The following is a 20,381-nucleotide window of genomic DNA, read 5'->3' as shown; positions in this document are numbered from 1 at the left end:
ATGGGCTCCTGTGTGGACAGGAGGGCTCTTTGCTGGAGCAGCTGCTCTCGGGTGGACAGCGCGTGGTTTCTGAGCAACACGTGTGCACATTCCCCAGCCACCGAGAGGGACTGCAGCCCTGCCCCTCTTTTTGGTGGAGGGTGGGTAGGCCCAGGAGGTCTGCTGGGGCCCAGCGTCTCCCCAGCAGACCCTGCCATCCTCCCGAAGGCACACGTAGGGACAGTCCCAAAGTGTTCTTGGCTTTTTCTTTCTTTTTTTTGCAGTGAGGGACCCCAGGGCCTGGTAAATGAGGCGGGCACTCCACCCCCAGCCGCATCCCAGTTCAAGTGTTGACAGCAATGTGCTGGGGAGGGTCCACATCTCCAAGTGGGCCACCACAGGAAGGCACCGATGCGGTCAGTTATGTAGCATCCAGCAGCCCTCCCAAGAGGACACGCCTCCTTACTGCTGAGTGTCCTGGCCAACGCTTGGGGTGGCAGGTGCCAACTCCAGCCTGTCCACAGCCCACCCAGCAGTGCATGTGGTCTGGAGTCTGAGGCCGTGAGCACTCGGATTGTGCCTGTGGGCTGCCGTGTCTACCGCGTACTTGGCTTGTGGGGTTCTCTGCTGGGTGCGTGGACTGGGGGTCTCCTTGCAAGCTTTAGTGTGCCCGTTTATTTTCTTAGTGGTGTCTTGTACTTTTCCATCTCAAAGAGAGAGACGTGACTCACTGTGCTGCGCAGGCTGCTCTCGAACTTCTGGACTCAAGTGACCGTCCCACCTGTGCCTCCCAAGAAGCTGGGACTGTAGCTGTGCAGGCTGGCACGCCTAGCGGGTGGCGCTGAGGGTCTCTGTGCACTGGGCACCTGCTCTGCACTGAATGGCACATCAGCTTCTCGGGTCTGTGTGACCAAGAGTGACTTTGATTGTGACGGTGTCCAGCTTGCCCGTTCTTAGACAGTCAGCCGCCCCGCCGTCTTGTGGTGCAGGTCCGCAGCTCCTCCAGCACTGTCTCGATGGCCTGTGATTCCAGGGGTGGGTTCCTCCCTCACAGGGGCACCACGCGCCCCGTGAGCAGACCCCCGTGGGGGGCTGGGTGCCTCCTCGTGGTGGCCGGGCCCACCTGCACCTTGCTGACTGCTGCAGCTTCGCCAGGAGCCCTGGCTCTTCTTCTCGAGACTTGGTCAGCCATCCTGGGTCCTGTGCCTTTCCACATGAAGTTCAGAACCCGCCTGGTTCCCCGGAGTGCTGGGCTGCACATCTGCCGGTCCCCGTCGCTCCCAGCCCTCCCCAGGTGCCTGCGCTGGCCGCTCCCTTCTCGGTGCAGAGGAGGTATGGGCTTCGCGTGTCGCCTTTGAGCCCCGTGCACGGCACAGCCTCACTGTCCACCAGTCTGGGCAGACGGGGGCTGGCCTGCCTCCTGAAGCTCTGGTCCTGACGTCCCCGGGGGTGCTAGTCCTACCCACGTGCTAACCTGGCCTCTGTCCTCGGACTGTCCTGCCCTGCAGGCTGAGGTGGTAGCCAGGCCAAATAGCCTTGGCTGCTCGCAGCTCAGCAGGTGAGGGCTCAGACCTGGCCACAGGTGGTCTTGCTGGTTTTATTTCCAGTGGTGACTCTCGGTCGTGCTGCCCTGCTCTGGGCTCCTGCTCCACTTGCTGGTGGCTTTGTGCTGTCCCTCGGTGACTCCCTGTTCAGGGGCACTTGCAGCTCACTTCCCTCCTCCGTGAATCAGCCTTTGAGGCCAAGGTGGCGCTGCGTGCAGGACTCATTGCTTTTAGTTTTTTCTAATTTCCTTTTCATTTTTTCCCTTGGCTGCTTAATTTCCAAATATCTTGGGTTTTCACGAAGTCACAGTGATTGCTAACTGGATTCTGTGTGGTTGCTGGAGACCCAAGTCTGTGTCTTGTCAAAACCTCGTGTTGAAACCCTCTCCAGGTGGCATGAGGACATGGGGCCTCTGGTGGCACTAGGAGCACGTGTCCTCATGACAGTTCCCTAGGAACTGCGGGGAGCCCTCTCCAGACCATGCCTGCCCAGCCATGGAGCCAGAGCAGTGCCAGGCCAACAGCCCCTAGCCCGTGGTGTCCTGCTTCCAGGGCAGGCCGGGGCAGAGGGTGTCCGCAGGACACCCACCACCCAGCCCTTTGAGACCCAAGCCTGTGACTTTGCCCCGTAGCTCTCCTTACGGGGGCCCACTTAGGCCCGGTGGTCAGCAGGTCTTCAGAGGGTCACATGTGAACCCCACCTCTGTAGAGCAGAGGGACACTGGGCTCCTCTGGGTGCCTCCCAGGCCCTGGAGAGGCCCCTGTGACCGCTGCGGGGGTTTTCCTAGCCACCTTGCCCTCTGTGCCCCACCCACCACTTTTTGTGGGGACTCCCTTCCTATCAGGTGAATCTCAGGGAAGAGCCCTGGGGCCAGCCGCCTGTGTCCACCTCACTAACCCGGCCCAGTGGTGCCCGCGCCCGTCCTGGGCCTCACGAGGTGCTTCTGGAGCCCAAGGTGATCTACTTACTCAAGCACGGAGAGCGTGGCCGCATGGGGGTGGTAGCGGTACAGGAGCAGGGTCTGGTCCACCCGGAGGACCCTGCCCCCCTTCCTGAGGTGCTGGTAGAAGAACAGCAGGTCCTCCGGCACGCCCTGTGGGGAGAGGACCGGCAGCCCAGCCAGGCATGTGCTGAGCGGGAGTCGGGCGCTGCTGACAGCCTGCAGCCGGGGCTGGGCAATGGCGGTGGCCCAGGGAGGCCAGGAGCTGGGGGGCGGGGGGGCAGCGTGAACACCCCCAGCTGGGCAGAGGGCCTGAGACACGGCCTCGAGGCCAGGTGGCTGGGACGCCCAAGGCTGTTGCAGCGAGGGGCCTGGGAACAGGACCGCAGGCCCTGGGGACACTCGGCTTCCCCACAGTCGCAGACCCAGAGCCTGGAGCAGAGGTGGCTGAGGGTCCCCGAGCCCAGCCATGCTCCCTCAGCACACAGTGGGGAAGGGGGTTCGGATCAGAACCGACCCACATGGAGGGTGGGTGTCAGAGCAGAGAGAAGGTGGCAGGTGGGGCTGGCCCGGCTCCTGTCTGGGGTGGTGTCCAGGCAGAGGGAGGCCATGATGGGCAGCAGGGCCCCTCCCGGCTCTGTGCAGCCCTGCACTTCCATGCAGGGCTCTCAACTGGAGCCGGAAGCTGCGAGACTTCAGGGGCTGTGGACGCTGCTCATAGGAGACTTGTGAAGGCCACTTCCCAACCCTGCCCCAGGCCTCGCTTTCCACACTCACCTGCCCACCCTCGTCAAATGGACCCACGTGGGAAAACCAGGCTCGTGAGCAGAACCAAGTGGGCATGATCACTGTGGGGCCGTTGGCGGTAAACACCTAGTGTTGGTGGGAGACAGCAGGTGGTCACAACAGAGAGCAACAGGGACACTTGTCCGTCCCCTGGGTGGCAGCACGGAGGGCAGAGAGGAAGACGAGCCCCCCCCCCCCCGCAGCTTCCCTGCCAACTCTGCCAGAGGCTTACAGAACTAGCCCCAGATTCAGGAAGAGGAGGGGGACACCCGAGGCCAAGAGGTCCCACGGCACAGGAGGAAAGGCCCCTAAGTCACACCCACAAGGACCGATGGCCAGGCCGATGGCAGCGGCCTTCTGTAGCAGAGCCCAACCCGAAGCAGCCAGAATGCAGCACGGCGGCCCCTGTAGGACTCTCCCAGGAACAGCGTGGACCAATGTCACTAGAGCAGCACTCCCAGCCACCAGGTGCTTACAGGACAACCGGACACCAGGCCCAGCTGGCCGAGTCCTACCCCGTGAGCATTCAGAGGGCACCCCCAGCTCTGTGTGCCCACGCTGGGCCTTGGCATTGCGACATCGGGGCCGTGTTGTGGCAGGGAAGCACCCTGCTCAGCCTCGTGGCCCCTGCTGCCCACACTTCACGGCAGCAGAAAACAACAGCTCTCACAACCCGCCACTTTATCCCATTGGCCATCACCAAAAAAACGGCCTAACGCTGACATTTGGAAACCATTCCAAAGCAAAAATTAAGCTTCCCGTTTTCAACTTTGATTCACTGAAAAGCCCTGTGGCCCTCGGGGACAGGTGTGCTCTGCAGCTGGCACCTGCTGTTTAGGACTTGCCCAGGGAGTGGGCAGCCCACTCAGCACCACTGGACCCACCCACCCATGGGTGGCAGTGGCCACGGGAACTGAGGCAGGTCCCCACCAGGTCACGTGTGGATCAGTGTCAGACCACGTGTTGGATCTGTTTGTCACACTGAGTAATGTGTAATTCATCTGCTGCGTTCACCTCTTAAATTCTGCTTCTGAGTCTTATTTAAAACTTTTTTTTGGTGTGTCATGCTAGGGACTGAACCCAGGGTGCGTGGCTTCTGAGCCACATCTCCAACCAATGCGATGTTCTGAGGCAGGGTTTCACCAAGCTGCTCAGGCTGGCCTTGAACTTGTGCTCCTCCTGCCTCAGCTCCTGAGTAGCTGGGGTGCAAAGTGGCCACCGTGTCGGGCTCTGTTAAAAACCTCGAGACTGCATTTTGATGTGCACATATTTCTACCAGGTAGAGTCCCATCTCTGCAAAGCAACTTGGTCTGTTCTTCAGGGACGTGACCGTGAGTGTGGGGAAAGATGGGGTAGCCTTGCAAGGAAGGGGGTGCAGTGAGCAGAGAAGCAGGGCTTCCAGGGGCTAAGGGCTGGGCCTGTGGCCAGCACGGAGCCTCCCGAGCTGGTGTGTGGGGGGCAACTGCTGCTCCGGCCTTCCACGGAGAAGTGGGCCTCGGAGGAAGCCGGGAGGGAGACCATGCCATGGGGCCCGGCAGGGCTGGGCCTGGGGAGGCTGGGGGTTCCCGAACCATCACGGGGCACAGTGGCTTTGTGCCCTGGAGAGGCCCCCAGGGCTCTGAGCCTGCATGGGAACACCCTGGGGAGAAGGTAGCTGTGCTCACAGCTTGGAGAACAGTAGAACCGGAACCCACGGGAGGCAGACAACGTCACCACTGCACTGAGCCACCAGCGGGACTATCCTGGCAGGGGAGCAGAACTACGGTCTAATCCGCCAGTGACCATGCATCGCGATGCAGTGGCCAGAACAGAAGTGACCGAGTCAGCCCCCACGGCCCACTCACCACAGCAGACCAGTGGAAGGTCAGTCAGAGTGAAACAGTGTCCACTTGATGCCTTGAATGTAGCCCTTGCTGCTTGGCATTGAAACTCATTTTTTTTTTTATTTGTTCGAATCAGTCGTACCTGACGCTGCGGGCACAGGAGCCCACGTCCAGAACCCTCCCACTCCACGTCTTCTGGGTGCCATTGCCCTCCCACCTCCTGCTCCTCTCGGGTGTGGCTGCAGCCTGGGCCTCACTACGCGGGGACTCTGGCCCTCACTTCCTGTGCTGGATGTCGCAGGGCCTTTGGACGTGCCGCACGCTCTCACCTGGCCTTCTGGGAGTGTCTCTGCATCATTCCAGCTGATTCACTTCTCCACCAAACCCGCCAGGCTAGACTGTCAGATCAGCCACGCTGGGCAGCAGGGTCCCTGGTGCCCCATCCTCGGCATGGACCAGAGGTGGCCTCCAGGAGCACCAGGCACTGAGCGGAAGCACACCCCAGGCCCACGCAGGCCAAGCAGCTGCTCAGGGTTCGTGGCACCGTGTCCACTTCAGAGAGGAGGCCCAGCTGCCACCTCCCCGCAGCACAGCCAGAGACGCCCAACGCACCAGAGAGGAAACCACGCAGCAGCCGCACAGCCGCTCTCAGGGAGAGAGGGTCACGGCAGGCAGCAGGTGGCACCGCCCAACACCGCTTGGCCCCGAGATGACGCGAGCAATTCCTCGGAAGCCAGCGGCTACCAAAACAGCTTCACCACGGTCAGCGAGCCACAGAACCTGGACAGTCCCGTGATCTTTAGGGATTCTTCTCACATGTTAGCAGTAAGTAGTGGAAACCAAGATCAAAACGCAATGCTCCAAAGTGCTGAATAACTGCAGGATGCTGAAGAAAGAAGCCCAAGGAGGGCTCGGCACTGTGACACTGTCCGTCCCCAAGCCAACTGACGGGGCCTGAACGTGACACAGCTGACCAGCTGGATCCATGTAGGTAGAGGAAAGCTGGAGCAAAAGACACTGGAATAGTCGGAAGCCACCTTGAGAGGACAGTAGTGGGAGCCCACGAACCAAGGGGGGGGTGGAGCCCAGGCAGGCAGCAGGGAGGGGCAGACCACGGTGGCCAGCCCTCGCAGCGCGGCCGCTCAGGATGTTGGCGACACAACTCCAGCCAAAAGTGAACCGCAGCACAGGTCAAAGCCCAGGACACAAGTCCTTTAGAGGGACACCTAGGGTCAGGCAGAGCAGACCAAGAGGCTACGCCCAGGCACGATCCATTTTAAAAAATCAACAAAACAGACTTCTTCAAAACCACAGACTTTATCCTTTGGAAAACTGTTAGGTGGATGAAAAGAAGCCACAGATTTATGAGTAGAAAGTACTGCAAATTCCATGTTCAACAAGGGGTTGATGTCAAAAAGGAAACTCTAAAACTCAACTGTAAGAAGACAAAAAAAAAAAATCAGTTAAAACATGGGCAAGGGGCTGGGGCTGTGGCTCAGTGGTAGAGCACTTGCCTGGCATGTGTGAGGCGCTGAGTTCGATCCTCAGCATCGCATACAAATAAAAAATAAAATAAAAGTATTGTGTCCATGTAAAACTAACAAAAATACTTTTTAAAAAATGGGCAAGACTTGTACATACACATGATCAAAGGGGACTATGAATGGCGAGTAGGCCCCTGCAGAGATGCTGGAGGGGAGAGCAGGAGGCCCGTGGGACAGGATGCTGCCACCCTGGAAACCAAGATGGTGGCTGTCACAAAGTGGTGCAGGCGCTGGCCAGTGACCCAGCACCTAAACCCCAGGGCATCTGCCTCGACTTGGACCCATGCTCACACACCACTATCCAAGGCTTGAGCCCCATCTGCCACAGCCCGTGTGCAGGCAGGGTGCATGGGTCTCCCACACCGTAGATGCTTGGCATGCACACCGGGTATGGTGGACCCCAGGCCATGCTGACCCTGGGTGCACCGCCTTCCAAAGCACAAAACCAGGGGAAGGGAGCAGATGGTCCAACAGGGGCTAGGGTGGCTGACATCCGAGTGCCGTGTCCCCCAAACTCATGCTGGAGTCCCATGCCGACATCTGACCCCAGGTGATGGGGGTGGAGCCCTGGTGGATGGGGCCTCATGTGCAGGCGCCAGGGCTCTTTGCCCCTCACTGTGTGTGGACCAGAATGCAATGGGGTTGGCCAGACACGGAGTCTGCCAGTCTCCACCCGGGGCTGCCCCTCCAGAGCTGTGCGAGACAAAGGTGGTTGTTCCTAAGCCACCAGTCTGCAGTGGTTTTCACTCAAGCAGTACAACAGGACGGCTGGGAGGACCAGGGGCCAATGGTAGGGGCTTGGGCAACCTTCACTCTGGTGTCCTACACCTGCCACAGTGGAAGTCCCTGCTGCCGCGAGGTCTGGGGCTGTTGGCGTGGTGCAGCGTGGTGTTCTGGGTTTGGTCACTGTGCTGTGGTCACTTGGAAGAGCACCCAGGAACTCTACTATTTTTGCACCTGCTACCAGGGCTACAGAAGTGCAGGGGCACACAGCAGGGCGGAGTCCCAGGGCTGTGGAGTTCATAGGCTGAAGCTCTCTGCAGTGGGACCGTGTCTGCAGGCGAGGCCTTTCATGAGGTGATGATGGCTCAATGAGGTCACAGGAAGGAACCCTGATCCCACCGGAGGAGAGAAGAGGCGTCCTTACAAGGAAAGGAAGAGGCCACAGAGTGTGCCCAGGAAGGCCAGGTGAGGCACAGAGAGATGGCGCCATCTGCACGCAGAGCGGGCAGCCTCAGGAGAAGCAGTACCCCTCTCAGAGGTCCAGCTCAGGACTGAGAAGTGTCTGTCCACTGCGTCCTGTAACTATGGCTGCCTGAGCCAGAGTCAAGGAGGCAGGGACCCTCTGGGGGCAGCAGGAGCAAGTGTGGAGGGGGGGAGGGCAGGCTGAGAGGCACCTCACAACCACTCATGCCACCTGCCATTGTAGCTCATGCAGCCCAAGGGAGCCAGACTCAACCCTGGTAGGCACTGGCTAGCCCACCACGCACAAGCTGCTGGGACCCTGGCCCCCTCCCTGTGGCAGGGACCCCCAGCCCCAGGTGCAGAGTGGGGGTTCTGACCTGGGCCCCACTTGGATCCCTCCAGATTCTGGATGACAGGCCCTGGGGAAAGGCACTCAGCAGTGTGAACAGGGTCTGAGGGTCAGGGTCTGGATAGCAGGTGTGGGCCACGGGACCCAGGACTCCGACCTGAGTTCGCTGGGGTCAGGGTCTGGATAGCAGGTGTGGGCCACGGGACCCAGTACTCCGACCTGAGTTCGCTGGGGACCAGCAGGTGACTTGACTTGCAGCTCGCGGCAGGAGCGTGACTCAACTCTGAACACGGGGCTACTGGGCCATGCTTCCCAGGATGCAGTGCTCATGGAAACCCGCCCATCTCCACACAGCCACGCACTCAGACTGTGAGCATATTGTCTGGGGAACCAACCCAGACTTGCCACGGCCAGCCCTGTTTGAGGACCACCACTGCTCATGATCCTCGACGGACGTCTTGCTGCCGTCATTCAGAGACGTGTTTCTGTGGAAGCCCTGCTCAGATTAAATGTCACCCTTGGTGCTCTGTGCAGTTTGGATGTGACTCCCCTGCCACAGGAAATCAGTGAACAGAGAAGCCCTGACTCAGCGCCGCCCGTGAGGCAGGCCAGGCTGGCTCTCCGCCTCCGGCCCAGGAGCCCGACGGTCAGTGAAACCTCTGGCTGCAGGAAGCCCCTCTGAATGTTGAACCTGGCTCCAGGCCCCTGCCCCACGCGTCAGCCACGGTTCATTTTTAAAAGTTGATGTGTGCTGTCAGAGGTGCCTGTGAAGAGTGGCACGTCCCAGAAGCCCTCTCGCTCCAGGCCACGGCCCTTCCTCCTGGGACCACGGCTCAGGGGTGGCTGCCTGCTGTGGCAGGGAGCCCCCAGCATGGCGCTGCGGCAGGAAGGCTCGCTGTGCACGCCTTCAGACGCAGAGGGGCTCTCCCTGCCCCAGCCAAGCTGAACCAAACCTCACAAAGGTGACTGTCCACAGACTGGGCTGCAGGCCAGGATCTGGGCTCTGGCCCCGTGCCCACAGGAAGTCGCTGTGCTCTGCAGCTCGACTGGCGGCCTCAGAGCGGCCTCTGTTCCTGGAGACGGTTGATACCTGGCTGCACCTCTGCCCCCCCTGTACTCCCCACCTGATCCTAAGGCCCATGCGCCCAGCTCCACCTTCTGCTCTGGCGGGAGGGAGGAAACCGCCCTGGAGCAGCTGAAAGCAAATCCGCTCTTCCAGGAGGTGGCTGCCCTACGTGGAAAAAGCCCAGTGGACATTCTGCTCCTCGAAATGCAGATACTGAACCTGAATGGAAAAGGGCTCTCCTCCCCGCTGCCTGGGGAACAGTGCTATGGAGCAGACCTTCAAAGCTAGTGTGCAGATCTGGTAACAGCGCTGGCAGGGGCGCTCACCAGACCAACGCGACGGGGAGCATGGACGACCCGTGTCACGCCAGGACCACGTGGATGGCACACCAAAGGGGACTCCTCTGCCAGCTGAGGAGCTCATGATCATGCCCAGGTCCCAATCTCACTGCAGATCAAAGCATTTTCAAAAGTCGGTGCTTTAAAATTAGAGAAGCATGTAGCTGTGTGGCAGAGTCACAGGACCCCAACGCTGTGCCCTGGAAGCATGGCTCCCACCCCCAGTGGTCTCTCCTCCTCTGATGCCCTCAGCCCTGGGTCTGGTGCTACCCGGTGCTGCCTTCAACCCTGAGTCTGATCCTCAGCCCTGAGTCTGGTGCTACCCGGTGCTGCCCTCAGCCCTGAGTCTGGTGCTGGGTGCTGCCCTCAGCTCTGAGTCTGCTGCTACTTGGTGCTGCCCTCAGCCCTGAGTCTGGTGCTGGGTGCTGCCCTCAGCTCTGAGTCTGCTGCTACTTGGTGCTGCCCTCAACCCTGAGTCTGGTGCCCAGTGCTGCCCTCAGCCCTGGGTCTGGTGCTACCCGGTGCTGCCCTCAACCCTGAGTCTGATCCTCAGCCCTGGGTCTGGTGCCCGGTGCTGCCCTCAGCCCTGAATCTGCACCACACTCAGCTCAGGAGTCACCTGTGGATGCAGCAGGGGTGTCTTTTCTGCCTGGCAGTGTCCTGGGGCTCCCACATGTGGGAGCATGTCACAGTACTTCTTTCATGTCACAGGATCTGGGGTCTTGGCTGGGAGTTTGGCCAGTGTGGCGCTGGGAGGCAGTGGACCTTACGGGTGCCAAACGGGCAGCATCCAGCTTCCCAGGGTGCGGTCCTGGGCCAGGGCTGGGGCCTTCTCCTGGGACCCAGGCCCGACCCTCCTGCTCTCAGGCCTTCTGTCTGGACATGTGCCCTCCACCAGAGGCAGCGCCAGCCGCTCCGCACGTCGGCCTCAGGAACGTGGACTCGACACACCTCTCTTCTGAGATGCCAGCCACGTGCATCAGCGGTGGTAATGCAGAGGGATGGTGCCAGGCACGGACGGCAGTCTGCTCACCCCTCCACCTGCCACGGCCGGTGCTCCTCCACCTCTGGCTGCTGTGAACCAGGGACGTGAGTGCCCCTTGCCAGTCCCTGTGTTTCTGGAGGGCGTTCGCCCAGGAGGGAGACTGCTGGGTCACGTGGTGATTCTAGTTTTGACTTCTGGGGAAACAATGCACTGTTTCCTGTACAGCTGTGCCGCTGACACCCCACGACAGTGTTCGGCGTGTGGTTCTTCACACCTCGCCAATGGTTGCCACACACTGGCCAGCTGGCTGCTGGCAGTAGCTGTCCCCGAGGGTGCAGTGGGCCTCGTCTGGCCGACTTCCTCATGCTCAAGTGAGTGACGCCGAGCGCCCTCTGTGTGCTCAGCTAGCAGTCTTCTCTGGAGCACCCAGAGGCTTCACCTGGTCTCAAAGCTGTGGGTCCCTCACATACCCCGGGCATGAGCCCCTCCCAGAGACACAGCTGACCAGTATTTCCCTGAGGCCTCCTCCTCTGTTGAGTGTCCTGCACATGGTCTGCATGTGCTCTAACTCATCTTCTTTTTTTGCCTGTGCTTTGTGGCCACGCCCAGGGAATCAGGGCCCAACGCTCTGGAGTTCCGCTGTGCACCTTCTTCTGCAGAGGTCATTGCAGCTGTCAAGTTTGGTCTCTGATCCTCTTTGAGTCGATCCTCACGGGTGGTATGAATCAGGATCCAGCTGGGTGTTTCTTTGTTGTTGCTGTTTGTAGAAAACGTGCTGATTTAGAATTCTGTATGTAAATGCCGACCACCTAGATGGGCCAAAGAACCACGAGGAGGATGAAGTCTCTTCAGGAATCATCCCAGAGCCACGTGCAAAGGGACCAGGTCACAGGGAGCACACAAGTCTAGAGAAACCACACACCCACGAGCAGCCCAGGCTGCCTTGGGCTCTGCACGTAGAGCATGAGGTCCAGCCACCTGCACGGACTGAACCGTGTCCTCCAGGGTCCTTGCTGAGCCCTGATCCCAGCTGGCCAATGTCTGGAGAGGGAGCTCAGCAGACGTGAGGGTCATGGTGGTGTGGCTCTTAGCACAGGGTCCCTGCCCACTCTCCCTCTGCCAGGCCTGGACACAGCGAGGAGGCTGTCGCATGGCGGGAAGAACCCCGGCAGACCCTCAGGCTGTGGGCACACACTGATGCCTACCACTCGGGAGTGAAGAAGACAGCAACACAACCACGTGCCAAAAGTGACCAAGGAAAGAACAGAGACCTACACATAAAGCCTGAAGTTACACAACTGTAAAAGGAAAACACAAGAGAAACCTTTACTAGCAGGGCTAGTGAACTTTACTAGCCAAAGGTTTCTTAAGTATGATATCGAAAGCAAAATCCATAAAGGAATATCGGTAACTCAGATTTCATGCAAATTGGGAACTTCTCTTTGAAATACAGTGTTAAAAGAATGAAAGCCAGGGGCTGGGGATGTGGCTCAAGCGGTAGCGCGCTCGCCTGGCATGCGTGCGGCCCGGGTTCGATCCTCAGCACCACATACAGAGATATTGTGCCTGCCGATAACTAAAAAATAAACATTAAAATTCTCTCTCTCTCTTTCTCTCTACAAAAAAAAAAAAAAGAATGAAAGACAAGTCACAGACTCAGAAAAAACATGCAGAGTTTTTGTCTGATACAGGAGTTGCATCCTAAATATATAAACAACTCTCGAAATTCAATACTAAACATGCAAACAACTCAATAAAATAATGGGCAAAGGTTTGAATGCTTTAGCAAAAAAAAAAAAAAAAATATTGGAATCAAAAAGCCCATGAAAAGATGGTCAAGGTCATTAGTCATTGCAGACATGAAAATTACAGCCAGTGAGAGGCCACCACCTGCCCATCAGACTCAGGGAACTGGAAACAACGGACCTCACCGAGGGTGGCAGGGTGTGGGGGAGCCAGCAGCACCTTGAAGGCACCTGGGTGAAGCCTGTGCCTCCCGTGAACTAACAGCCCCGTGCCTGAGCTTTTCCCAGGAGGGCCACGCACGCCTGCACCCCTTGGACTGCACAGGTGCACTGCCACATTGTCTTGACAAGCTGAGAGCCGAGTGGCTCACGTGTCCTCCCACAGCAGGACAGGCAAGCTACGGCCAAGCCACACAGGGAAGCAGAGAAGCAGCCCTGCCAGCAATGGCGAGGGCTCCCCTCACGGTAGGTGTGCAGCCTGGGGACCATTCGTGTGCAGTCCTGCAGATGCGGGCTCATAGCCACAAAGTGGATCTGCGCATGATCAGTGCTGAAGGGGTGCTGTGTAGACCTGGGAAAAAGGGGTGGTGGACAGATTGCTAGATGCCAGTATATACAATCACAGCCAGTCAGACTCTTCATGTGAAATATTAGACACCAGGTACACATCAAAAACCTGTCTTAGAACAGGCAAAAGAGAAAACTCTCTAGATTCTGTTCAATCCACAGGAAGCCCAAGGACAGAGGAGTCTGTTAAATGAGACCAGGGAGGTGTGACCAGCAACTCCCACTGTCAGCAGCTCTGGTGGCAAATTATCAACACCTTCAACACAGTTCAAGGAGAACAGCAAGAGCAATATGCAGACTTTTGGATCCCATCAAGCTAGCAGATTACAAAGAAAAAGAAAAAGAGGAAGAGGAAGGAGATGAGGAAAGAAAAACTTCACAAAAGAACAGGAGAAGCACTGTGTGGGTACCAGGTGACACCGCAGTCACCTAGATCTCTCAGGTGTTCAAGTCCTTGTCCATCATAGGCAAGAAGGAGATGACCCGGAGCCGGGTGCAGACAACAGAGGCCTCCAGCATAGCAAGGGCTGCAACAGGTGGGATGGTGTTTTCGAAACTCTCTTCTTTGGTATCATTTTACAAATTTCTATAATAATAAATAATGAAAACCCCAAGAAGAAGCATGACCCGCAGACGGGGAGAGAGCCAGAAGACGCCAGGCAATCGCAGCCTCTTCTTCGGTGAGCCGTGGGCCACGTCTCCCAGGTGCACGGTGTGGATCTGGGCTTGTGCTGTGCAGCCCAGCAAGGCAGAGCAGGGAGGGGGCGCAGCTCGGAAGCCAGGACTAGGTGGGGTGTGAGGACTGGTGGGTGGGTGCTGCATGTTCTCCTTCCTTTGATGAGATCTAAGATGCTCAGCAACACTAGGAAACATTAGAGGCTGTGTCCCCGAGACTGCCTGTCCCCCGCCCCACTGGCCAGCAGCCAGGTGTCTGCTGAGGCCACCTGGAGCCGCACGGGCAGCCTCTCCGTCCAGCCTGTGCCCAGGCAGGCCAGTCGCTGTAGCTGACGGTGCCACCGTCCTCGTTGCCAGCCAGCACCAGGAAGGTGGCCCTCCAGGGCGGGGCCCTGTTCTTCCACGTGGGAGTAGCCCCGCCTGCAGTGTTCTGGCTGCTCACGAGCAGATGTCACTCCACACAGTCCAGGGACACACACTGCAGCCAGGACCCTGACGCAGATGCCGGCCCTTGCCTTCTGCCTTGTCCTGACAAGGCAGCCTGCCATGGGCGGGTAGCCAAGGGGTCCCATAGAGAATGGCCACAAGCACGGATCCAACAATGCCCACCACTGCTGTGGTGCTGCTCAAACCCAGGACATGAGTTGATGAACCTCCTGCGGGTCCCAGACCACACATCCACTATCACCCACACTGTGTGCTGCAACTCCATGCACCTCCATCCAGCCACGTCCACCCCCCCTGGCCACCACGTCCACCCCCCACCTGGTACCACGTCTGCCCCGTCCACTGCTGAAGCCACCCTGCCATCTGTGAGGTGTGCCCTTGCTGTGCACACTGCATGTCCATCTAATTCCAGTGACATCGGGGACACTGGAGATTCTGAAACAGCCCGTGGTCAGTGTCCTAGGTGGGAACCTGCCTTGTTTGAGCTGTCAGGTCTCCATGGGGTTAGTGTGTGTCCAGTCAGCACACACTGTCCAGTTTGCATTTGGACAGAGTGAAGACAAAACCACACCCCAATGACAGGCCAGTAGGCCCTGAGCAGGACATGGCCCTGGGGCTCCAAGAGGCTGCCCCTGTAGGGACAGCCTGGACCAGGACAAGCAAGCCGTCACCTGTGTCAGAAGCTGCTCGGGCGCCAGCTGGTTGATCCAGCGTGTGTACCGCTCAGTGGAACCCGGGGGGTCTCTCCTCACACGGCACCCGATGATCTGAAAGAAGAGCAGGCAGAACTCAGCCAGGTGTGGGCAGGCGACCTCCCTGAGCATGGCTCACACCGACAGAACGTCTGCCAGGCAGACCCTTCCACAGCCAAGGACAGGTGGAGGCGGGCATGTCCCAGGGCCAGGGGAGGGCAGGGCCTGCTCTCCCCCAGGGATGGCAGGCTCTTGGCCAACACTGCCCTTGGCTGGCAGCCGGGCCTTAATGGCTCAGATTAAGATGACCAACTATGATCATTTCCAGTGTGGCCACAGCCTCAGAAGTGTGCAGTGCTCAGCCTCAGGACAGCAGCCCCATGACCACAGCACCCAGGAGTCTTCCCCCTCAGCTGGACTGCCATCTCAGAGCACCTGGCACAGCCCTGAAGTGCCCTCCTCTCCGTCTCCTGCCACATTCGCAGACTTGGTCTCCCTCAGCCCCGCCCTGTGCCTCCTGGCCTCAGATCTGACTCCCGCGCACACCCTGTGCTTTGGCTTCTTGCCTCGCCCCAGCCCACACCTTCGATCTACACGACTGTCGAGGGTCCACCGTAGTGGAGGGAGAGGCCGTCCAGTCGGCACAGACAAATGCCTGCACAGAACCTTCACCCAGGGACACTAGGGTCACACTCAGACACGCGTTTCAAGGCAGAGGACTGGCAGTTTCCAGGGGCCCCACGGCAGGAGCAGCGTGTTTCTCCTGCCTCTGGCGGCAGAGAAAGTAGGCATGTTAGGGGCAGCAGAGCCCAGCCCTCGAGCTGACGCTGTACTGGGGAGGCACAGGGGTTAAACCCGGGGTCCTCTACTACTGAGCTACACTCCCAGCCCTTTTAATTTGATGCAGGGTCTCCTAAGCTGCCCAGGCTGGCCTGGAACTTGATATCCCCCTGCCTCTGCCTCCAAGTGGCTGGGATCACAGGGCCACTGTGCCCCTCCAAATGCTGTACTTTTGATACTGATGTCACCTTGCCTGAACTGCAGGTGTAAAGCAAAGGACTTTCTGCCCTTTCCTTAGGGGAGCTGCCTGGTGAGAGGGCATGGCAGTACTGCAGGGTTTCTGTGCCGGCCTTGGGAGTACCTGCAAGTTTGCTTGGGTCCTTTGTGCCTTCCTCACCTGTCACCCAGAAGAGCCCAACCCCACGGGTCCCTCGCTGCACCCTTGGACACGTGAACACACCCACCCAGGCATCAGGAGTGCACTGTGAAAATGTGGGGCTCCAGGTAAGCCTGCTGCTGACACGTGGCCTGGTCAAGAGCGGGGCCAGCACCCGTGGCCCAGGCAAGTGGGGCCACAGAGTCCCTGGTGCGGCCTGAGTGGACCAGCAGGGGCCAAGCAGGGTGATCTTGCACGGCTCACAGAAGCCCGGCATGCGTCCAGCATGTGTATGACCATTCCACCAGAGGCCGGCTCTGCACCACACAGGGGCGCCTCAGCCGTCAACAGCCCCCCAGGCACCGAGGACCCTCAGGAGGCGGCTTCTCCATCCGTGCTCCACTTTTCACTCCGGGTCAGGAGGAGTGGCAGGGGAACTGGTGCGGCCTTGTGGGAGAAGGCCTGGCCTTCTGCAGATGCACAGGGAAGCAGTAGAGGCCTCTGTGCTCCTCATGTGAACGGCCCCAAGACCCGCCCAGGCCTGGCTCCCACAGGCTCCTCTTCCCCATGGAGCAGCTGACCCCAACATGGCGTGTGCCTGAGAAGCCCGAAACTCTTCTGCAGACCGTGTGGCGATCCCAAAGACACATGGCACAGCCCAAGGTCAGCAAGCCCCGGGGCAGGTGTGGATGGTGTGTGCCCACGGCCTGAGCTGTCGGACACTCTCTGCTGGAGAGGAAGGAATGACAGGTTCCACGCTGGACTGTCGAGAAAGCAGCACTGCAGCCTGGCCAGTGACTGCGTGGACACAAGCACTCACACACACTGTGGTTCTGAGCTCTGACAGCCCACGACCCTTTGCAGAGCTTGGTCAGATGTGCCCGAAGAAGACCCTGGCCTCATCCCAGGGCCTCAACCCCAAGCCTGGGACCCTGCATGCCAGGACAGGGGTAGCCATATGGCAACTCTGCTCCTGAAAGCATGACCTATACTCAGCCTGTCTTCCTGTCTGCCTTCACACCCCCCACCAGCTGCCTGTGTGCCTCGGGAGCTCCCCTACAACCCTGGTGCAGAGGGCCAGAGGCAGCAGCCAAGAAGGGCAGGGTGAGGTGGGTTGTCTGAGGGCTGTGGGCTGGCCTGGTTCGGGCCCCAGTCGGACAGTCTGCCCTTGAGAGCCAGAGAGCTGCTCATGGCCACCTGTGGGACCCCGAGGGGCCTCTCCAGGCACAGCCTGGGCATCTCCTGCCTTCCTACTGGCACAGCCAAGCACATGCTTATGGGACTGATGTCCAAGTTTAAGTAACGTGAGCAATTTCAGTGCAGGGAGGAAGCATCCTTGGCATCCAGCTCGGGGTCCAGGGTTAAACCACTGGTTCCACGGCAGGAGACCCCAAGGCCGGTGTCCACACAGCCAGCTACCACTGCCCAGCGGGCACCGAGACCCATGGGTCTGGGACAAGGAAGGCGACAGAAGTAAAAGATGCCAAATTCCTCCAAAGCAGCAAAGCAAGCTCCCCCAAGGGTGCCAGCTGGAGGGGCAGGAATCGTGCTGGACACAGAGGGCTGCCAGGCTGAGCAGTTCCACCTCAGAGAGGCCCTTCTGTGAGCCTCTGACAGCCCACAAGACGACCCTCCACGTGGGTGCGCCCTGGGGGGACCAGACTGGAGGGGACAGTGTGGCGCACATGGGAGAGCAGGGCAGACGCCGGGATGCACACGTTGACCTGAGGCACATGGACACGGAGTCCAACGCTGCCCTCCCCCTCCCCCAGGGAGGCAGCAGTCTGTCCTGGGGAAGAAGGCTGCACTGTGTCATAAAGCAGGAGGTCGCGGCCACGGTCAATCTGGGTTTCCTGGGGCAGTGCCCCCTGCCTCCCTCTGTGCCGCAGGGAAGGTGAGCTGGGGCCCAGGGCCTAAGGCAACTGTGCATCTGCTAGAGACAGGCTGGATGAGACACAGCTGGCTCTGTCCCCAGCAGGACGGCTTGGGTGGGCTCCCAGGGAGGACTGGAGCTGCGGATGCTCAGGGCTCGCGTGCTCTTTAGTGAGAGCTTGGCTTCTCACATGCATGGGAGCAACAGGAGATCCACAGTTTGTTTTCAGAATGTAGCGTTTAGTCTTACGTGGAAAACTGGGGATTAAGATCCGGTGGTGGCCATTCTGAGCTTTTCAGCCTGAATCCAATGGCAGCAGGTTTAACTAGGGCCCTTCCCTCTGCTGGCCCTCTTTACGTTAGCCAGTGGCGCAGACTGTGGCCCGAGCACCTCTGTCGGAGCCGGAGCAGGGTAGTGCTGTGGCTTGCTGGCCAGATGCTGGTTGGTGGCAGCCCTTCTGCAGAGGTGGCGTTCGCCTTGCCCCGTGACTGCTGAGTGCCCGCCTGACCTCTGGTGGCCTCTACATTTCTAACTTGCAGCTAAGAACCACCACCTGGCTGGGGCCTCAGCTCTGCACTGCAAAACCCTCTTGTTTGTTTGATTGATTGATTGAGCTATCTATCTATCTATCTTTGATCTATCTATCTATCTATCTATCTATCTTTGATCTATCTATCTATCTTTGATCTATCTATCTATCTATCTATCTGTCTATCTTTGATTGATCTATCTTTGATCTATCTATCTATCTATCTTTGATCTATCTATGTATCTTTGATCGATCTATCTTTGATCTATCTATCTATCTTTGATCTATCTATCTATCTATCTTTGATCTATCTTTGATCTATCTATCTATCTTTGATCTATCTATCTATCTATCTATCTTTGATCTATCTATCTATCTATGTATCTGTCTATCTTTGATTGATCTATCTATCTTTGATCGATCTATCTATCTATCTATCTATCTATCTATCTATCTATCTATCTTTGATCTATCTATCTATCTATCTATGGTGCTGGGGATCAAACCCTGACCCTCACACGTGCTAGGCAAGTGCCCCACCACTGAGCTACAACCCCAGCCCCCCTTTTGGTCAGTTTTAAAGCACCCAGAGCTCCCCACACAAGGCGCGGCTCCTCACGCCCTCTGCGGGGAGGGTGCCTCAGTGTGGGGCTGCCTGTGGGGGGCAGTACTCACACTGGTGGGGTGCTGAACGGCAGCCTCGTGTTGCAGCCTCACCCTCTCAGGCATCATCACGTCATCCTGGGGGAAGAGCACATTCTGAGTTCAAGATCACCACCACCTGCAACAAGCAGTAAGAAAAGGGAGACGCACCAGGAGTCAGGGAAGGGGCAGCCACACACAACCCACAGGAAGACCAAAGTCCTGACCATTCCAAGAGTGGCCGGAGGCTGAGCAGAGGAACTCTGTGCCTGTGGGAAGTGGCGTGGTCACTGGAACAGGGAGTGTGGCACTGTCTCGCTGGGGGGCCCAGCTCACCACGTGCTTAGAGGAGATCAAGGAAGACGCTTGGGCCGTCCACAGTGCTCTGCTCAACACAGCCACCACCACCCAGAGCCAACTCTCTACAGCCACCCACATCAACTCAGACCCAGGGTGCGTGGAGGAGGCGGGACGAGGATGGCCACACATCCCTCCCTGAACCCAGTGCAAATCCCGCCAGCCAGCAGGCTGGTGTGGGTGGAGAGTGGCCTCCTGCTGCAGCGGCTCTCCCACCTGCGGTCGCAGGTCCAGATGTGGTCACGCAGGCACAGTTAAAGGCACAGACAGGTCCACTAAGAAAACCAAAAATAACATCCTTGGGAGGATATTCATTTTAAATGGAGGAAGGTGAATTAAAGGACCCCTAGGGAGGCAAGGGCTGCCCAGCAGGAGCCAAGAGCTGGGCCTTCAGCCTCCAGGGCTCTCGCCAGCAGGCCAACACTGCCTCCTCTCCCTCGTGAGCTAAGCCAACCCCAACCCCGGTTTGCCCTGCTGGGGACACGACTCCCACCGCAACGGTGGGAAACGGCGCCGTGTTAGGAAAGCGCAGACTCAGAGGGGCCACCAGTGGGCAGCACTAGTCAGAGCTGCAGGCCCCAGGACCCAGCTGCCAGCCAGGCTCTCCCTGTAGGAAGCCTGGGGGTCCATGGGCGGTGAACAGCGAGGCTCAGCTTCACACACACACAAGGCCCAGCTGGGAATCACCTGGCCAGGGGTCCTCGGAGGATGCAGGCTCAGAACCACCCATCCAGAGCCCGAGGCAGAGCACACACCAGGTGGCACACGTGCTCCCACACCAGTGTGCTGGTCCCCTCCCTCACCAACCCCGCAGTCCGGTGCTGACTGCTGTGAGCCCTGGGAGACCTGGGGAGGTCCTGGATGCCCCCTCCTCCCCGTTGTGGGAGAGACCTTGGCAAAGCCTGTCAGGTCCCGCCATGGGCTTCCAAGAATGAGGCTCATGTCACAGAGACTGCCAGGAGGCCACCCAGGCTTCCGTCTCGCCACTGTCCTCCACGTGAGCCCCTCTCATGCTCCACCGACAGCCTGCTCCCCAAACCCACCAGCACCCTGAAACTTCAGGGTTCCTCCCTCTTGAGCTCTGGGCCCAGGAGGCCTGAAGGCGTGGGGCTGGAGGTGACCACGCTCCCTCATGCTGAGGCTCCCTTTACCCACTGT

At 58.9% G+C, this 20,381-nt stretch overlaps 1 protein-coding gene across 8 annotated transcripts in view; it reads right to left on the bottom strand.

Moving 5' to 3' along the window:
* The window catches only part of B3gntl1 (UDP-GlcNAc:betaGal beta-1,3-N-acetylglucosaminyltransferase like 1), a 40,097-nt gene that overhangs the window by 4,905 nt on the left and 14,811 nt on the right, over nucleotides 1-20,381 (bottom strand). For 5 of the 8 annotated variants that reach the window (XM_046463160.2, XM_046463161.2, XM_046463168.1 and 2 more), the window contains 4 exons: nucleotides 18,900-18,965; nucleotides 14,646-14,741; nucleotides 3,242-3,337; nucleotides 2,493-2,617 (listed from right to left, as the gene is read on the bottom strand). In XM_046463160.2, the coding sequence (XP_046319116.1) occupies nucleotides 2,493-2,617; nucleotides 3,242-3,337; nucleotides 14,646-14,741; nucleotides 18,900-18,965 (383 nt within the window). Of the gene's footprint in view, nucleotides 1-2,492; nucleotides 2,618-3,241; nucleotides 3,338-14,645; nucleotides 14,742-18,899; nucleotides 19,006-19,439; nucleotides 19,499-20,381 lie in introns of those variants that run through there. The other 3 variants (XM_046463163.1, XM_046463164.2, XM_046463167.2) reach the window with 2 other exon arrangements.

Source organism: Marmota monax, unplaced genomic scaffold (assembly GCF_021218885.2).
Source record: "Marmota monax isolate L192 unplaced genomic scaffold, Marmota_monax_Labrador192_F-V1.1 WCK01_AAM20220418_F8-fsc00220, whole genome shotgun sequence".
In the NCBI taxonomy this organism is placed as follows: domain Eukaryota; kingdom Metazoa; phylum Chordata; class Mammalia; order Rodentia; family Sciuridae; genus Marmota; species Marmota monax.
This window is presented reverse-complemented; position numbering and strand designations above follow the sequence as displayed.